The sequence below is a fragment of the Canis lupus genome, chromosome 3, assembly GCF_048164855.1.
Source record: "Canis lupus baileyi chromosome 3, mCanLup2.hap1, whole genome shotgun sequence".
In the NCBI taxonomy this organism is placed as follows: domain Eukaryota; kingdom Metazoa; phylum Chordata; class Mammalia; order Carnivora; family Canidae; genus Canis; species Canis lupus.
In genome coordinates this window covers 59,960,620-59,980,479 of record NC_132840.1, presented here as the reverse complement: position 1 = coordinate 59,980,479, position 19,860 = coordinate 59,960,620, and the positions used below count along the sequence as shown (strand labels likewise).

At 44.2% G+C, this 19,860-nt stretch overlaps 1 protein-coding gene across 1 annotated transcript in view; it reads left to right on the top strand.

Annotated features, from left to right (window-relative positions):
- Positions 1 to 6,203, top strand: part of MMP20 (matrix metallopeptidase 20) — a 47,528-nt gene extending 41,325 nt beyond the window's left edge. The window contains exons 9-10 of the mRNA XM_072812254.1: positions 5,057 to 5,160; positions 6,103 to 6,203. Coding sequence (XP_072668355.1) covers positions 5,057 to 5,160; positions 6,103 to 6,203 — 205 coding nt within the window. The remainder of the gene's footprint in view (positions 1 to 5,056; positions 5,161 to 6,102) is intronic.
- Positions 6,204 to 19,860: the final 13,657 nt, after the last annotated feature.

Genomic DNA, 19,860 nt, shown 5'->3' with positions numbered 1-19,860 from the left:
GTAATCAAGACAGGATAATATGAACATGAGAATAGACATATAGATCAATGGAATAAAATAAACCCGTATATCTAGGCTCAGCCGATTTCTGAGAGATGCCAAGGCCGTTCAATGGGGAAGTGATACAATGACAAAGTACAGCACAAATAAAGGAATAAACAGGAGTTCCACTTGGTGCATGGGGAGTTTGCTATGTTGCTATGTTGGTGAAATCCAAGAAGGGAAATGTCCAGAAGAGAGTTCTCTATTCAGGTAGTAGGCTCAGAGAATTCTGAGCAATACAAATTTGCATTTTGTCACACAATCAGGTGGTAACTGAGGCCATCGACGTCTTTCACATTGTTACATGGTCTTGTTTCAAAATCCTCTAGGCAGGGTTCCTAACCTGCATCTGGGATGGCACATGGCAGCTTCTCATTCTCCCCCACCCCCATCCCTGACCTCTCTCCTCTGGTGTAGATCACAAAGGCCCCATCCTCCCTGAAAGCCATGTAATTCCTGGCTGGAAGTGGATTATGAATAAGGGACCTCCAGGTTTCCATTTCACTAGAAAGGTCTCCTTGAATAAACTTTCTGAAAACATGTATTTTAGATACCTTACCAGTAAATTCCTCCTTTTGCCATCCTTTCTCACATTTTCCTTCAGCCTCCTTTCACAGACACAACTTTCTATTCAGTACTTCAAAGGAGGCAGGATGGGGTCAGTTTTGCCAGTGATTTGTGATAGAAACCCTCATAATCGACACACCAGAAATTCCTAATAAATCTAAATTCAGAGCATAAGATTAAACAACATGCAGGCACTTTACCAAAATAGTGCAGATGACCAAGGTGGAGAGTAAGATAATAAATCTGAAAAAAAACACCTCACATCTATGGCACCATGACATTGCCAGTAAAGTTTAACTGCCAGTAATGGTTTCTATAATATCTATTCTCATTAATCAATATTCAATGATGAAATAGAAGCCCATAAAGGAAATAAACATAGTTACAGATCAATTGTTTTTACTTGGTATTTAGGATTCACAAACAAGATGTCAATCATGAGAGAATGCAAGCAAATGACATCACTTTTCAGCAAGTCCCTAGTAGGTAGTAGGTACACAATAAAATGCATTTCTTTCCTTAACATTCTAATCCAGCTAGTATTTATTGATGTTTTATTATGTGTTAGGAATCCTGCTGAGTATATCCTCATATTCTGTCATCCTCCCATATGCCTTCTCAACAATCTTGAGAAGAAGAATTCCTATCTCCATGAAACAGTTAAAAACATTGCATCTCAGAGAGCTTAGATCATTAGTTCAGGTCACTCAGCTAACGAGTGATCCTTCTGAGGCTGCACTTCACACCTTCCGAGTCCAGATGTGGAGGTCCTCACCATCCAGCACACATAGTCTTCTTCATTCTTTTCACCATGAATTTGCTGTTGACCAAAATACCCCACTCATGATTCTCACCCTGTCTTTTAACTTCCTTTTCTATTATCCTCCACAAAATCTGCAACAGAACAGTTGACATTCTCAATCCTAATCCCTTCTTGGCTGCATTCTCTGGACTCCCTGCACATTGTCCAGCCCTTCTCTCTCCACATCCTCTCAGCTTTACCTCTACTACAGAATGTTATCCAGGAGATGTGTTTGAAGATTAGGTAAAGAGTAAACTCCTTGATGACTTAGGAGCTCAGATCGAATCACGAAGTTTACTCAAGCTCCTACTGGTCAGTTAATGGTTCTCAGTGCCCTGGATGTGTACATGTGCCAGGCCTGTGAGTGCATGTGTGCGTGCATGTGTGTGTATAAGTTGTCTCTCATCCTCATGAGCACTGTTTTCCAGATAAAGAAATCAGAGCTCAGAGTGCTTTCCCCTGATCACAGAGCCAGGAGGTAACAGAGTCAGCTCAAACCCAGGGCCATCTGATTGTACAGTGTGCTTTTAGCTCTACAGCAGAAATCCTCAAATACCTGTCCACAAGCCAAGGCCTAGACTATCACAAAGCTTCCACCAATCCACAGCAAAATAAGAACAGAACAATATTATAAATGTAGGGGGGTATATTCTGGGTCAGTATAAAGACACATTATTGGCAAGAACCATCTTTTATACTGAGATTGTGTCCTTTCTGCCTTTTTGGTGATAAAGTTTCTTTCTTTGTGAAATGAAAATGAAAATAAGTGATAATTTTTTTGATGGTTTGGTGGTAATGTTCTTACTTGGTACCATGAAAAATAGGTAACTCCATGGTAACTTTGTAGGTCCCATGTACATAGTGCCTACCAAACAAGTCCAAATGAAATATTTCTATGTTATTATCTAATGCCAAAATGGTGATTTGTGTTTCAGATTGATACTTTGAAATAGATTTTGTTAGGAAGCAGTTACAGGACAAGAAAAGGGCAGAGAGGAAGCTAGCCAACAGGGCAAGGATCTGTTAAATACATAAGTGTTAGAAGAGGTGGAGAAAAGAAACAGTGATTTCATAATTTCCCTGAGGATTTTGCCCAAGTTTTTATAAATGTGATTGAGAATTAAAATTCCCAGCTAGATGTTACTTCTCTAAAATTTCTCCTTAAAATTTTTTGAAGATTTTATTTGTTTTAGAGATAGCATGGGTGCATGGGGGGAGAGCCGGGGGGGGAGACTCTCCAGCAGGCTCCCCATTAAGCAGGGGCCCTGATGTACTGTGGAGTCCATCTCATGATCCTGAGATCATGACCCAAGCTGAAATCGAGAGTCAGCCACTTGACCAACTGAGCCACCCAGGCACCCCATGAAACATATTTTATATATAATAGTATGACCTCCATTATCCTCTGAACAGGTATATATCATATTTTGGTGTTCCCCCCCCCGCCCACCTTAGTGAAATAAGCAGACAGATAAAAGAAAAAAATCTTTCTTCCGTAACTTTCTATTGGATTAATAGTCACTATTCTCTCTTTTAAATGCACTCTTGTATTTAAACTGTTTCTCTGTTCTCAAGAATAAAAAGATATTTCCTCTGTCCTTTGATTCCTTCCAGTCTTCCCCATCCAATTTAAACAGAATACAGGAGACCCTACTTGTAATAGTCTCCCTCCAGATAGTCTTTGTTCTGTCATCTGCTCGGAACTGAGAACATATTTTGCCATCAAACAATATAAATGGTGATTATGTTCTTAAAATCCCTCCTAAATGTTTGCTTAACATGCTCAAAGGTAAGGCGCAGTCTTAGTTTAGAAAGCTCAGCTTTGGATCTTCGGTGCCGTGCAGACAGAAGAGAGCAGAGACGTGAAAGTGAGGCCACCTTTCTCCCTGAGCAGCGGGCAGCACGAGACAAAGGCTGGGGTCCAGGCCTGGCTGTCCAATGCCCTGCCTGTGCTCTCGGCACCTGCAAGCAGCCTCGGCGTCACTCTGCCCTCTCACCTGCATCCCACCCACCAATATTGAAGGATTCTCTTCCTCACTCCCTCTGCCAGAGCCTCCGTTTGCTGTGTACAGCTGTCTTGGAGACCTGAGAGAAGAAAACAGCCTCATGATCAAAGATAAATATGTAAACAATTTTTAATATAGGACTCCAGATTTCAGGCTTTGGAAAGAAGTGAATGAAACATATCTGGAAAAAAAATAAGAAACAAGTCGGTCACGGGGAAGCCAATGTGCCCAGGCTACTCCTTGTTCTGTCCAGTTTGTCCTTGACTGCACTCCTGAGCCGTTGCAGTCATTGGGATGACACAGGTGCCCTGTCCCCACAACTGTCTTGGCCCTTCTGTGGACAAGGAAACACAGGAAGTGATCTCCATCTGTGTCTGCGCTACAGTGACCTGCACCGCAGTTTTCCCCTGAGCCCCTGCAAGGTTCACTGACCCTCCTGCCAAGGGCGTCAGGGACAGTCAGCGTACAGTCCCATCAACACTCCCCTGAGCAGCTCAACCCACTAGTCACGCTGGCCTGAATACTTGCTGCCCCATGTCCAGTCCTGCTTGCTCAGCGTCGAGGGACACCAGTCCCCAGGCTGCACGGTCATGGTCATGGCCACAGGAGAAGCATACATCAGAAGGTGGGTGTCGTCTGTGGCTGCAGGAAGCAGCTCGGAGCCCCAGGCACCAGCAGAAACTGTCTGAGCTTTTGGTGGGAAAAGAGTGGGGTGTCCCCCCAGAAATGTCCCTGATGAGGGCACTGTGCAGATGAAGAAGGAACCTGGTCATGCTTGAGACCAAGTCTGCCCAAGTGCCTACGTGCCGAGCACACAGCCATCATGCTGATTCATGTGAGCCAGTCCTCTGTTCAAGGGGCAGCGCAGATCGCAAAGAGCTGTACAAGACATTCCTCGGGGTTATCATCACACAGTGGTTGCTGATCCAGAAAAAGAAACCTGATCTACTATTTGGTCAGTTATATAATCCTTCTGGGAAACAAAAGCATGTTTTAATTCAATTCATCTAATATAAAAGGCAGACGCTCAGTCATCAGAGACTTTCTTGCTACTTATCTATTGACCATTCACATGTGTGTTTATTCATTCATTGTGCATTTTTGTCCAATCCCTCCTCTACAGATGCTATGCAAGGGGCCCCTGAATAAGAGCCCTTGTGAAGGGCTTCCAATGGATTCTTGCATAATCCAAGCCCAGAAATTCTTTACATAGGAGGCAGGTGGGGGATAATTGCAACAGTAAATAAAGCAGTAAAAATATGTGTAGAGCTCCCTTTGAAAGGCAACATATCTTTTTTAATTATAGGAACATGTTGCTATAATATAGAGAACAATTCTAAGACTAATTCTAAGAATATATCTGTTCACAGACTATGTAGAGCAAATGAGCAGTCTTAGAATCTCAGCAACTTGAGAGAGAAGTGATAACTCTGTGTGCATGTATGTATGAGTGTGTGTGTGTGTGTGTGTGTGTGTGTGTGTCCATGTGTGTGGCACAGAGAGGTAGAGAGACACACAGATACGCATCTAAAGTAAGTCATAAGTAAGCCCTGGCTAATGATGCCTGACAAGCGCATTGTCACCTACAATTAATAAAAACCTCTCATTAACATTATTTGTGAAATAATACTTCTTCCAGCTATGATGAGCGAAAAAGGAAAATGGAGAAAGACTACCCGAAGAACACTGAAGAGGAGTTTTCGGGAGTTAACGGCCAGATAGATGCTGCAGTGGAACTAAATGGTGAGCATCTCCACCCAAAACTTCCTTTGTGGAAAAACCGTAACAAGACATCTGGGCTCTGCTTTCACATGACAGAAAGCAGGTTTGCAAATGGGGGCCCTTGGTCCTGAGTCCCTTATAAATGTAGCTAACCAGAGTGAGTCTAGAAAGAATGTAAAACCGTCTGCCATCGAGACTCTCTCTCTGTGAATAGAAAGTCTTAAGAAGTAGAGTGTGAGTCCCTAAGCCAGGTACGTCTTCAAGCCCACCCAGTCAACACTGCCTCTCTGCCCTTGAGAATGCACACACTGTCACACTGTCCACCTCCTAGAGCCTGTTCCCCACCCCATCACCTGATCCTGTACTATGATGCATTGCTGGGAAGGTTGAACCACACAGGGTAGGATAAATGTGACCAAATCTTGGAGGCCAGTCAACGCATCCTTCCTGAGCCTAGAGCACAGAGCTGGACTCTGTTCAGAAGTTCACAGATGATTCCAGACACATTCTCTGCGCTTGCAGAATGGCCACTAACCCTGGGAAAAGCCCCCTTCAGCAGAGATTACATTACTAGTCACCTTGACTATCTCTAATGTGGTACGGAGTGGTGCAACAGGCCTCACAGCCTCAGCGAGAGGCAAGCTGAGAAAGGAAAGATGAGAGCCAGTATCCACAGTGGAGATGGCACGGCAGGACTTCAGCGAGTTTGGGGGACAGGCTAGAGGTTTGGCTAGGGAGGAAGCAGGGTGACTTCCTGGAGGAGGGCAGAGGCACAAACATTCCCAGGCAAGTGCCCCTGGAAGAAAGGTGAGCAGTGACGGAGAAGCTAGGGGTGCCAGGTCATAAGGGTCTGCCAGAGCCATGCACAGGACTGCAGCTACGCCTGAGGCCACCTACAAATCCTCCATCTGCGGATCTGCAAGCCATTTCCAATAACAACATTTTCCACTTTGTCTCTTTTAGGCTACATTTACTTCTTTTCAGGACCCAAAGCGTACAAGTATGATACGGAGAAGGAAGATGTAGTCAGTGTGCTGAAATCTAGCTCCTGGATCGGCTGCTAAACAGAAGGGTCTCGTGTTTTCTGAGCAGTGAACACAACCGCAAGCAGCAGGTCCCGGGACCACAAGGACTAACGCAGAATGTAGGATAGGGCTTCTTCCCATGGCCTTGATCCTAAGGGAACATAGAACTCATAAAAAATTATTATGCTTTTAAATTTTTATATGGTTGCAGATTCATAATTTTAATCTAAATGGGCAATTTCTATGTGGTCAGCATCACATAAAATCAGAATCAACACAATACTCTCTTCCATGAGACACCCACTGCTTTTTTTCCTTACCTAATATACGGAAGCAAATTGATAAATTTCGTTCTTATTGCCAAGAAGAGGCCTATTTGGTTTCTGATATCTATTCCTAATGTCTATTATAATTCTTTTTCATAGGAAATGTTATTAGCATACAAATTATAATCACTCCTTGCAAGCAGTGGCTTTCATGGCCTTTACATTCATTGTGATGACTGTAAATTTGTCCATCTTTACCTTGAACACATCACAAAATACTGTGTTAAGTCTTGTTTCTCGTTGATGGCAGTTAACTGTGCTCACTGGTCTTTGAAGCAGCTCATAGCAGGCAAATCCACTCAAATGACTTTTCACACTAGGCAAGAGATGGACACTCTGCAACAGGAAACTTTTAACAAAAGCCAATAAAAAACGTTATATAAGAACAGTTCCTCATTTCTCTCTTTCAGTTAATATTTACTAGCTTCAATCCCACTTTATTTGGCAACAAACTCTATGTAGCTAGGGGAAACTCAAAACCCAAGATAGTATCCTGAGCATGCAGACCCAGAAGACTGTAACTTGCTCCATTTCCTGCTTCCTGACAATAAAATACCGCGGGCAAACCGCCTTCAACCTGGCAAAGTGAGTCTCTTCAGAGCACTTTTGCATTTAGGGGAGTCTCTCTAGTTTTTCTGACTTCATGCTGAGCCTTTTCTCTTTCTTATCTACTCCTCAGTACGGAAACCACAGCTGTTTGTCATTCTTATGACTTTTTTATCTTACCCTCTAGAATGTAAGGATCTAAAGGTTAAGTGAATCTAAAATTAGATGATAAATACATTTAGCATACTTCATAGGCCATAGTGTTCAACACACATTAGCTGTTCCTGCCACCATCATGACTGAACCCCTGTCATAGCGTGAAAATGGCGGGGCCATTCCTGGAGGTCTCTGTAGGCCTTCCACTTGGTTTCTGTTACCGAAAGTGACTTTATAGCCCACCAGATGTTGTTAAATCTTTGACCATTGAAGACAAACTCCAGCATGCCTGCTTTCTAATGTCAACTTCCTTTTTGAGGAAGAAAAGTCACTTTTGCAAACAATCAGCAGAAGAGAAGTGCTTAATGGCAACAAGCAAGGAGGAAAAGCAGCCTGGTGCTTCCTCAAAGGTTAAAGACAGAGTTAGCGTCTGAGCGAGCAGCTCCACTCTCAAGTGAGCGCCCGTAAGACGGACGCCACGCGCTGCAGCGTGGATGAAGCCTGCAAACAGCACGTTAACACATCCGACACGGAAGGCCACGTATTCTATGACTCTGTTTATATGAAACGTTCAGAATCAGAAAATCCATAGAAACAGAAAGCTGATGCGTGCCTGCCAGGGGCTGGAGGAGGGGCCGGGAATGACCGCTAAGGGGGGGGAGCGGGTTTCTTTGTGAGCTGATGACAATTGTCTCCAAGTGGCAATGGTGAGGGTTGCACAACTCTGTGAATATACTAAAAGCCATTGAACTGTACATTTTAAGTGGATAAATTGTATGTGACTACATCCCAATAAACCTGTTGTCTTAATAATAAGCAAGGAGATGCAGGCGGCCTGATGATCTCTGCAGGGTGCACAGGCTGGCCAGCTGGGTGGGAGCAGGGAGGCCTACACAGCAGTGAAGCACTATCCCCAAGACACCTGGTGCTGAGCACCACCAGCCAGAAGGGCCCGTGCAGTGTAGACACTTCACTAACTAGACGAATGTTACTGAAAGCAAAATAGCATGTGCTTTGAAGTCTGACTGGCTTCAACCCCCAGATCTGTTATTTTTAGCTGTGTGATGTTGGTCAGTTCCTTAATCTCTGTCTTGGTTTCCTCCTTTGTAAAATTAGAATAGGAATAGTTCTTATGTCCTAGAGATATTTAGAGGCTTAAGTATATAAGTCAAAATATACAAAGCCCTTTAGATAGTCCCTGGTGCCCTATAGGGACTCTGTACTTGCTGTTTTGAAGCATTTAGAAATAATTTTGTTTTGAGACATTTCAGAGAATGTGTATATATGTCCCTCAAGATAGCTGAAGACATGACGAGCTATTGGCACCACGAGGATTGATAACCAGCGACCTGGAAGTTTTCCTTTCCAAACTCCAAATGAAATCAATAATCAGATGCTATACTAACTGTTGTTACCTCCCATCCCCCCAAAATAATTCTTACAAATCATTATCCCTTTGTTGGGTAAGAGATACACAGTCATCTGTATTCCAGAAAGACAGTCCCTAAACCTGAAGAAACAGGGACTGTGTTTGTGTCAAAACTCAATTGGGATATTTATGTGCTCACCTGAAACAATAATCTTGTGTAGAAATAATTTATATATATATATTTGTCACTTGGCTTCAGAGTAGTTCGGGGCAAACATGTTTTGTTAAGTAAGTTTTGAACACCATGTGGTTCAACCACTCCTCTTGAGAGCAAGAGTAAGCAGAACAGAGTTTTCTTTCTCATGACCTCTATCATTGTTCCATTGACCTCAGTGATAACTGTTTATGGACTGCCCAGAAGCTTCTGGAAAGCACCAGAGGGTCCAGGGAGGATGAGAGGATTCACCCAGGTGGGAGCTTCCTAAGAGCTCTGTACCAAGTTTTCTGTGGCAAGAACGAAGCTTGCTTGCCATTAGCCTAGAGTGAAATGGCAGACCCCGTCGTCCGTCAGGTCTCCCTTCTTTTCCATGTGGTCATTTGGAAATGCCTTAGACCCCGTTTCACATGGCAGATGGGAAACAAACTATGCAGGCTTTTATTTGGAATTGTGTTTGATATATATTTAAATTATCACAGCGCCTTCAAGTGCTTTTGTTTATATTATCCAGATGCTTTCTTTTTATTCTTATTTTTTCACCATTTCCTTCTATAGACAATGATATTGGAGGTTCTTTGTGAATATTCATAGCTAAATTACCCAATGGAGTGCCTTTTGAGAAGAAATGTATAATGCCCGTCAATATATTGGAGTTTCAGACTCCCATCCAGAGCATAGGAAAGTCCAAGCCAAAGATTTTCTGTATGTCTGCTCTATAGACTTGAGTAGAAGGATGAGAAAGAGCCTTTGCTCCTCTCATCTGCTGAGCCTATCCTCGATGCCATTCCCATCCCCCAGTGACCTGTCAGCGTGACCAGACTAAAGCACATCCTATTGTTCTCATCATGCCACAGTGCCTACCTTGCTCCTGTAACTGGAATAAGAACAGAACCAGGAAGATGGCTGGTGAATGACTGGTCATAGGAAATCAGTGAATGAGTCTGGGCTCTAAGGAGGATTCTTGTAATGCACACGTCCTTAGTCTCTCTGCCATTAATCCTTCCCTTTATTTTGGGACATCATTTTAAATGGTTGGGGATGAAATTAAACTTTTGTTGCATGCTGTCCTGACAAGAGTGGGAGGAGAGATCAGAAGAGAGAAGGACCAAAGGGGACTTCTCAGACCTCAGTCCTTCAGAGAGAGGGACTCAGTGAGAAAACATTTGCAAAGACCACTTGAGAAATGTAACATAAATCCATTTTAGATCATCCACAGTGGGAAGGGAGGAACGGAAGCCTGTCTGTGTAAGCAGCCAGCAATGTGTTTATCCTTGGAAAATCCCCAGCTTTTAAGGAAGGATAAACAATGTGAGCTATGGGGGATGGGCAGTAGATGTTTACAGCTGCGGGGTGGGGGGTGGGGGGTGGAGGGGCTGGGGCTTCCCAAGTCTGACTAGAGCCCGTCAAGTGAGCTGCAGGCTGCACAGTGGAGTACTACTTTTCCACACGGTAGACGGGTACCTGCATATGAACTGGCCATTTCTGGAAGTCAGTGGTTTTATCAGCAGTTTCTTTTGAAAGATTTCATCTCTTCCCTAAAATAGTTTATCTCCAAAAATAACCACTTCAGCCTTCCTGAAGGATCTGGCCACCCACCATCTCCACCCTCATGTCCACTCTTAATCCAGTGAGAAATATTCATTTTCATGAAGCGTTTCCTTTATGCTGGCACCAACGAGGCTCAGCTGCATTCCTATGTGAACTTCTGCCCCCAAGAAACACACACTCTGATGGGAGAGACAGTCAGTAGGCAAATGAATAAACAGATCTAGATATAATGAAAGACATCGAACATGCTTTGAAAAAAATAAAGCAGAGGAGGGGATAAAGTGTGTTGAGTGCCATTTTACTAAAGGTGTTTGGGGAGAGGACTTACTCAGCTGGGGATATTCACGCAGGGATGTGAGCAAAGGAAACGAGAGGCATGGAGGCACTAGGTTCAGGCTGAGGCCTCGAGGACAGAAGGGGCCAGGCATGTTGGAGGTGTAGCAGGATGGTCTGCAAGGCCAGAGGCAGTGAAGGAGATGGGGAAAGCCAGCCCAACTGCAGAGAGCCTTGCTGGCCCCCAAGAAGATCAGTTTTGGCTAATTAGACAAGCAAGGCTCTGAACAGGGGCATTACATGACCTCAGTTATGTTTGGGAGAATCACTCCGGCTGCCAGCAAACATCTTGCTAGAGCAAGGGGTGCAAGGACGCCTTCTCCCAGGTAGAGATGGGGACGGCACTGACAAGGAAGCAGCAGCACAGATGCTAAGAAAGGTCAGGTGAACAAGATTTTTCCAGGTAAAACCAATAGGATTTGCTCCTAAAGAGTACGTTGGAATTAAAGCCGAGAATAAAAAATGGCCCTGAGGTTTCGGGGCTGAGGAGACAGGGTGAGAGCAGCATGCCATCTGGAATCAGCTGGTGTGAGCTGCCCATCCAATGGGCCAGGGGAGGGGCTGACCGTGTGGACAGACAAGGTCTCCTGAGTGCCAAGAGGAAGTGGAGCTGGAGGCAGCCCCTAGGGGTCATGGCCTTCCTGCTGCCCTCCATGACCCTGGGGAGCTCCACCCCCACAGACTGCCGTGGGAATTGGGCAAAAATGGATTCTACAAGGATGAGAAAGCAGGGGAAGTGACCTCAAGCAGTCTATAATCACATGTGCTGTTCCATTTACTAACCCATTCTCCTTCCCTCTTCAAGAACATGTTTTAATTCTCAGCAAGAGGCTTGGTTTTTCTTTTTTCTTGGTACAAAAATCAAAGCACAATCACAAAAGGAAACACAAAATCTTAAGGACTGCTCTCATGGAAGAAAATTATTGGTCACCTGGGAACATTAGTTGAAAACAATAAAAGATGTCCCAAGATTTTTAAATATCCGTTTGTTCCTACAGTGAAAACACCCTGTGTTGTCAGCAGACCATATAGAGATGGCAACTGGCAAGGTCTCTACCACATTTCGCAGTCTTTGCCTGAAAACCAGAGTTTCCGTGTCTCTACCACATGTCCTGGTCCCCAAATCAACGTTCGAGTCAACATTCATGCTGGGAACCCACTCAGCCCATCAGCGGAGCCTGTTGCTCTCCAACAGCCCCACACACTAGGGGCCGGGACAAATCCCAGCTAGGAATCTCTTTCCTGAATGACCTAGCATGGGCAGCCCAGCCTCTGCCTCAGTCTCCTCTCCCGGCACACAGGTTTCTAATGCTGCTTTGATCCCCACACAACTTGGTTGGTATCCCAGAATTGCATGCAACACTTGAGTTCCTCAAGCCTCACCACATACCAACGTGCTTGGAGACTCACAGTAACCCCGACAGGTGTTGCTACCTTCATGTCATAGGTAAGAAAAGGAATGCACATTAGCTTGTGCAGGAAGGACAATCAGTGCTGACCACCAAGTGAGCAGCATGGACCACACATGCTACAGGAGCCCAAATCACTTAGACGTGGCCAGAGGGAAGGAAAGAGAAAAGAAGGCTTGGAGTTTCCTTCCTACAGAAGAACAAGAAGCTCACATTTTTCACATTAGTACACCCAGTGGTTGGGCTTAACCAACAGGACCTACACCTTTCCAAAAGAAGTACAACTGCATCATCAATCTCTCAGCCCCTCCCTCTCTGCCCCTCTTTCTCTGTCAATTACAAGTTAGTCACAGAAACATGTGGATAAGTTTTGGCCTTGAGATAAGCCCAAACCTCCCCAAAAGCCTGAAAGCTGCACAGGTTACATGCATCCTAATGAAGGTCTCACCACACTGGGAGCCAGCTGAGGACTTGCCTTCTGTTATCACCAACAGGCGCTGAATTTTGAAGAATGATTATCTGCATACCAAAAAGACTAAATAGGTTTCTTTTATTTACTCCTTTGCTTTTTATCATCAGTTAAATAAAATGACTTTCCAAATCTTCAGTAGAACCTTGTACTATTCCTGGAATAAACCCCACTTACTCATGATACATTATCCTCTTTATATGTTGCAGGGTTTGTTTTGCTAACATTCTGTTTAAAATACTCACATCTGTGTACATGATGGGTTTCATCCGGAGATTTTCTTTTCTTGTGTTTGTCTGGTTTTGATATTTGGTTTATGGTGGTCTCACTAAATGAGTTAGGAGCTTGTCCATGACATGAAAGAGCTTATCTATCATCAATATTTTTTCCTTAAATGTTCAATAGAATTTACAGTGAAGCCACCTGGGCCTGGGGTTTCCTTTGGGGAAAGTTTTAATTACCAACTCCATTTCCTTAATTCTTTAATTTCTAGGGCTATTCAGATTTTCTGGCTTCCTAGTGTCCGTTTTAGAAATTATATGTTTCAAAGAAACGGTCCATTTCAGACAAGTTGTCCTTTGACTTACTATGTGATCTAATTTTTATAAATGTTCTCTGTGTGTTCAGACATAGGTTTGCAGTGTGAGGGCTGTTTCTGGACACCCTGCTCTCTAGAGCTGTCTCACTTATTTCCTCTGTGAGCTCCCACTTCCATGGGATTATCAGTTTCTGGCAATGGGAAGGGCAAAGGCCCCCACCCTTGGCTTCCTTGCTGAGTTTAGAGACCGAGAAGGAGTTGAGGACCAGAGGGCAGAGAGGGTGCCCTGTGATGATGTCTGGGCTCAGCCCCCCTCATCTCTCATCCTCACCACCATCTTCGCCTGAGCATCATCTCAGAAATTCAGCATTAGGCTCTGTGGATTTGTGGGGGCTGCTGCTGTGTCTATAATGTTTCTACTGTCTAGTCTGGAGAGTAGTGAGAGAGGGGATCTTTCAGAGACTGGTCAGGCTGACTGTCTTGGTAGTGACTTCTTATCTGTGCTCGCAGCCAGCATCAATTCCACATTAATTGTTGAGCATCTACTTGACCCGAGGATTATATCAGCAAACAAAACAAAAGCTCCTGCCCTTTGTGAGTTTCCATTGGACCCCAAGGCAGATAGGCAATACGCAGTGGACATAACAAGTGCTTAAGTTTATATAGTGTGTTAAGGGCACCTGGGAGCTCAGTAGGTGAAGCATCTATCTGCCTTTGGCTCAGGTCATGATCTCAGGGTCCTGGGATCCAGCCCCACATTCCATTCCCTGCTCAGCATGGAGTCTGCTTCTCCGTCTGCCCCTCCCCCAATATCTCTCAAATAAAAAAATTAAATCTTTTTAAAAAATATGTAGTGAGAAAAAAGATGATAAATTCTAAGAAAAAAAAATGAATTGTAGAGCAGTGTCAGTCAATTGGGGCTAGAGGCCTGGGGATAAAGCTTATAGTTTTAGGCCTGGTAAGCCAGGGAAAGTCTCACTAAGAAGGTACAAAAACCAATCAGCCAGATTCTACATTGTTTCTCACCAACAGAGAATTCCTTTCTACCATCTAGTTAACCCAATGGTTATGCTATAAAACCAAATTCCCAATCATTGATGCAACCAAGTGAAAATAAATTCTTGGCTATGGGCAAGTCCGGAAGAAAAACAAAACACAAAACCAGTAGAGAGAGAGAGAGAGAGAGAGAGAGAGGAAAAGCCAGAGGAACAGAGAGTAAGCAAAGCTAAAGTTCTGGTGTCACTTGGAATTGACTCTGGAAGCCAAGAAAGGATGGGCCCCATTGAGCAAACACGAGTGAGCTACTCAAGAAACACAGTTTACTTGACGCTTCGTCAAGGAATCTCAGGCTTCTTGGGGGAACCTTCAATATTACTAAGCTATAATTTCTTTAAAGGTAAAATCTTGACTCTCAAACAAACATGAAATGGGCATGTGTCAAAGAATATGTTTATTTGACTAATGAATGGGGGACTAGTAAGAGATATTGGAGAATGTGCACGTGCAATTAGCAGTGCTGATATGATTGTGCTAACACGTGCAAAACTGGTTAATATCATAAGATATCATTTTTACTTCTTAATACTTTATCTCTATGGGACAATATGGCTTTGCATTTCTACGGACAAGAGTGTTTGTGTTACCGTGGACAGGAAGAACTTGCATCGTTGCTCGTTACCCTCCAGAGCTATCACACAGCCCCACCAGTCGGAGACCCTCAGATAAAGAAACAGCCCCGAATTCCCTGGACAATCAGCTAGACTGCGTGCAGGACTGCTTGCCCAAAAGAACACTCGGTCCTCTCTCTGTTTTTACCCATTTCCAAGTCTGATCATTATTCCTAAAATGTAAAATAAATAACAAAAATGAAATTCCCCATATGAGTTTGTGCTGTCTTAAAGAATTAATTCTTTGTCTCACTGACCCTGGGCTGACAGTCTGCTGTCCTATGTCCATCTTGGCTAAGAAGTCAGCGCTGCAACATCATGTGCATTCAATTAGCTGATGGGTAACGTTATTTGAAAAGTTAATTCTAATATTAGTTCCTAAGATTATGGTAGGACTTTGTATTCAATTTTTTTTTATTTTCTGGAGGTTATTTTTACAAATAAAATCAATATATTTAAAGTGAAAATTAAGGGACTCCTGGGTGGCTCAGTGGTTGAGCATCTGCCTTTGGCTCAGGTTGTGACCCTGGGGTCCTGGGAAGAATCCCACATCAGGCTTCCTGCAGGGAGCCTGTTTCTCCTTCTGCCTGTGTCTCTGCCTCTCTCTGTGTCTCTCATGAATAAATAAAATCCTTAAAAAAAAAAGGAAAAAGAAAATGCTAGAAGAGTAAGGACCTGTTAATAATTATGAAAGGGTGGGGTTTCAATCCCATCCTGAAAGAAATATAGGATAAGGGTGGATGGGAAAGCAGGAGTGGGCCCCCCCAGAAAACAGGGGAGTTGGGCTAGAAAGATGGCACCAGCAGTAGTGTAGGAAAGGAAAGGAGCCCGTGTAGAAGATGTTCAGTGTAGCACAGAAAAGAATATCCCTCTGACAGCCATAGTGGATTGAAATAAAGAGCAAAATTTTTTCATAGGAAAAAGAATAAAATAACATGGAGTGTGTATATGTTATGCCAGGCGGTTTTGCCTCATCATTTTTTTAAATGAATCTTTTCAAGGAAAAGATCACTATAATCCCCATTTTACAGACAAGTACACAAATGAAACTCAAGAGATGAAGTGACCCAACCAGCTGAGGCCTCACCTGAATCTCTCGACTCTCCTCTGAGAGTATCAGTATTTTCTCCCACTGCTCCTCACAGAAGGCAGGACTGAAGGCGGCCCCAGGGAGCAGGTGTGTGGTGGAGACCCCTCCCAGCATTTAGTAAATGCTAAATAAATATTCATGACGCGGAGAGTACATTTACAAATAAACAGAGAACATACTCTGGGAAGAGAAGTGGCTTAAATAGACAATAAAGCGAAAATGTTTTAAGTCTTTAAGAGAAATGAGAGACATTGTGACCGTTATATTAGGCTTACATCATGAAGGATCCTGAAAATCAAACTGAAGAGGTTGACTCTATTCAATAGTTTTAAAATGCAGTTTACAAAATGGGATTTTTTAAAAAATGGAGCTTCAGAGTAAAGGAAGTATTACCTAGTGGTTGGTTGGAAAGTTGTGGGGGTTGGGGAGTGCTTCCTGGTGAAATCTGAAACCAGTCCCTGGACACCAGGACAGGGAAGGGCTGCAGGGGACATGAGGGCAGGGGGGGACAGACCACAGGCAGCCCCGGGTAGGAGACAGGCAAGGAGCGCTTCCCTGCAGGCTCGTCCTGTCCCGGGTAACAGGGGCCCCGCACTCCACACCTGCCACACCTGTCCACTCTTTAAACATTGCAAACAACTGTAAAAAGTCTACTGAGTGGAGAATAAAAAACCATTGAGTTGAATTTCCCCAAATGAGAGTTTATTCTGATGCAGGTAATAGTGTCCTGACGGTGAAATTTCAGGGTCATACCAAGAAACTGTGCCTCGGGGCCTCACATCATGGGACCTGCCCTTGTCTATTTGGAGATGTCAGCCAATTCCTACCCAAGATTTAATTATTCTTCTAATGACAGAGCCCAAAATTCCAAAACATGACTACATGACTAACCTGGCCGTGCCGTGCCAAGAACTGTGGGTGGTAAGGCTCAAGAATTTGAGTACCAACAAGCACCAAACCACAGACCTATTACAATATGGTACAGACAGTCCCCAAGTTATAATTGGGTTGTATTTCAAAGCTTTGCCTGTTGGCTTTTTGGAACTCAGACTGCATCTCCCATGACAGCGATCTTAGAAACTAACAAAGACTAGGGTGCTATCGACCCACAAGTAGAATTGTTGAGTCATCAGCTAAGCACAGGTTTGGCTTTGACATCTACCCAAGCCCTCGTGGGAAGCAGTTGTCCTATGTGCAATGTCCCAGCCATGTGGGAGTTCCAGCGGGAGTGATCATTTTTACTGAGCATCTATGATGTTCCGGGTGCCATGTGAGTGCCTGACAGGTGTTTCCTCTGATCCTCAGGACAACTCACTGCGGTGGTATCTCTGCTGTCTCTGTTCTCAGTTCAGTGAACCTACCCTGGGCATTTGGCTGAAAGGGGGCAGAGCCAGCAGCAAGCCCCTGATGGACACTCTCAGATGAGGAGGTCAGCAGGGCCCACAGGCAAACCCTGAGGAAGCACACCCTCCCCAGCTACCCTGAAGGGAGAGCTACTGTGAGTCCTGTGCAAAAGGGGAGCATTGCTCAGCCCTGGAAACACCTGCCGTGGGAAGGGAGCAGACGGGTCTATAGAATGCAGTTGGGGTGAAGAGATAGTCCAGGACCTGGGAGGAGGGAAGGATGGCTGGGTGGTGGGTGCTGCCAGAGCGAGGACTCTGATTTGGAGACCGTAGCGCCCTTGGCAGCAGTTGTCTGGTGTCCCTGCGCTCTCCCCAGAATAATACAGACCCCAAGGATTTGCATGGAAGAGTGGTTTCACACACTTCACCTTTCCCACAAGAGATTATTGCTATCTCTTCCTAGAACTCCGCCCTTTGTTCTCTGGCCCTGTTTGTTGATTCTGAGCGGTACTTTCTTCCCATCTTCCTCATTCCCCGTGCTGGTCTGTCCTCCCTCACCTCTGATGGGAATCCCTCTCCACAGGCTGGGCGGGCTCTTTGATGAGCTGAGCCCACAGGCAGAAGGTGAAGCTGGGAAGGGTGCCCGAGCCCCCAGCTGTCTGACGACCTTCCCGCAGCCCGCAGGTGGAGCATGTAGACGCAGACCATTGACGTGGCCTTCTCAGGGCCTCCGGAGTCCCTCAAGGGGGAGAACCTGGGGGACAATGTGCCTCTTTGAGACCCAAGTGGACACTATTCTTTGCAGAAATCAACACAGCTATGTCCCCCCAGGGTGGGGAGAACCGGCACTTTAAAAGATCATCACAAAATGCTGGAGATGATTTTGCAGCTTGAGGGAGCTGCCCTCTTGCTCTCTGACGTCCCTGAGGCTACTGCGGGCAGCGTGCTATCATAATAAGGGGCTGTGTTTCCCCACAGGAAGGACCCAGGTGACATCTGTCCACCCTCTCACCTCACTCACCAAATGATGAAGTTTAAACCATACACCCGCAGACTCCCAGGTTGTCAAAGTAGAGATGAAAAGCCAGATCCAGCCTCCACTCCCAGAATCCTTAAGCAGAAAGGTGAACATCAGGTGGGGGACTGTGGGCAGGCAGGGGCCGTGGGCAGGTGGGGGGCTGCGGCAGCAGCAGGGGCTCACAGCCTTCAGACAGCCCTGTGATCAGCATGCTTCCTCCCACCTTTACCATATCTAATAAGCCTCAGTTTTCTCATTTGTATAATGGAAATAATAATTATAGCCTTTTTGATGTGAGAATTAAATGAGGTAATCTAGATCAAACACTTAACACAATGCCTAGTTTATAATAAGTAATAAATTGACAGTTGGTATAATAGTAAAGTGATTAATCATTATTTTTATTTCCTTTTAAAGACCTGAGGACACGTCTCTTGTAGCGCTTTCCCTGTTGGTATCTAGCACCGGGTAACACGCACTCCAACCAAATCTCGGTCTGCTTTCTCCTATCACCGTGTGCCGGCAATTCTGAACAATATCGTTGAAGAAATATCCCTCCTACAGTATCTTGTTCCAGTGTGTGTTCTAAACAAATGCTGACATTGGATCTTTAAAATAGTATGTATGCTTCCAGTTGGCACGTGTTAGTTATTTATCTTTAGTAGATACAGCGTCCCACATAAAGGGGACTCTGGAGCCCAACAGTGAGCTCTGGACAATGGGGGGCTCAGCTACACACACTCCTCCTGAGAGTGGTTTTACAGAGCTTCATGCTCAGGCTGGCAAAACCCATGTCTCCCACACCTGCATTCAAAATGGTGGGAACATGGGATTATGAAGGCAAGAAAACAGAATTTGAGCTCCATCATTTCTGTCATCCCTGTGGCAACGTGGAAGTTTTATTTGTATTTAATTTTTTTTTCAATAAAGACAAAAGGGAATATGCTAAAATTGATCCCAAAGAAACAGACATGGATGACATTGTGATTTCTGAAATTGACGTGAAATGGAATTTTTCACAACTCTGACAGTCTCCCCAAGCTCAGGATTTTTCCTAAGTATTTGTATAAGCATTGCTCCATGTGAAAGAAATTTTTCAAAATTAAAAAAATTAACAAAAAGTGTTCTTCAGTTAACTGTGAGTAAAGAAAGATTGACAAATTTTAACACGAATATGCAGGGATCAATCACAATAAAGGTCGGGCTCAGAAGCAAACATTGTAAAGTCAGTCATTACTGTGATAGGTTATTATGGGGGACATGAGGGTTTTATCCTTTTTTCAACATTAATAAAAATTTTCCCTTTTGTACTTGAATATTTTTTAAAGATATCTAGAAAATCCCCAAATATTTTGTAAAGATTTTAGTTTTTTAAGTAATCTCCACACTCCACATGGGGCTCAAACCCACAGCCCTGAGATCAAAAGTCGCACGCTCTATCGATGAGCCAGCTGGGTGTCCCTGATTTATTTTTTATTTGTTTTCCTGGCATGAATGTATAAAATATGTTCAGGAACTGAAAATTTCACTTTCTGGCTTTCTTTTCCAGTCAGTATTCTTATTCATTTCATTTCCTGATTGTGACTGAAAATGATTTGGTCACATAGAGAAAGAGTGTGAAAACATGACTTGCCCCATGGACCATGTGCGCTGGGCTGGCTCCCACC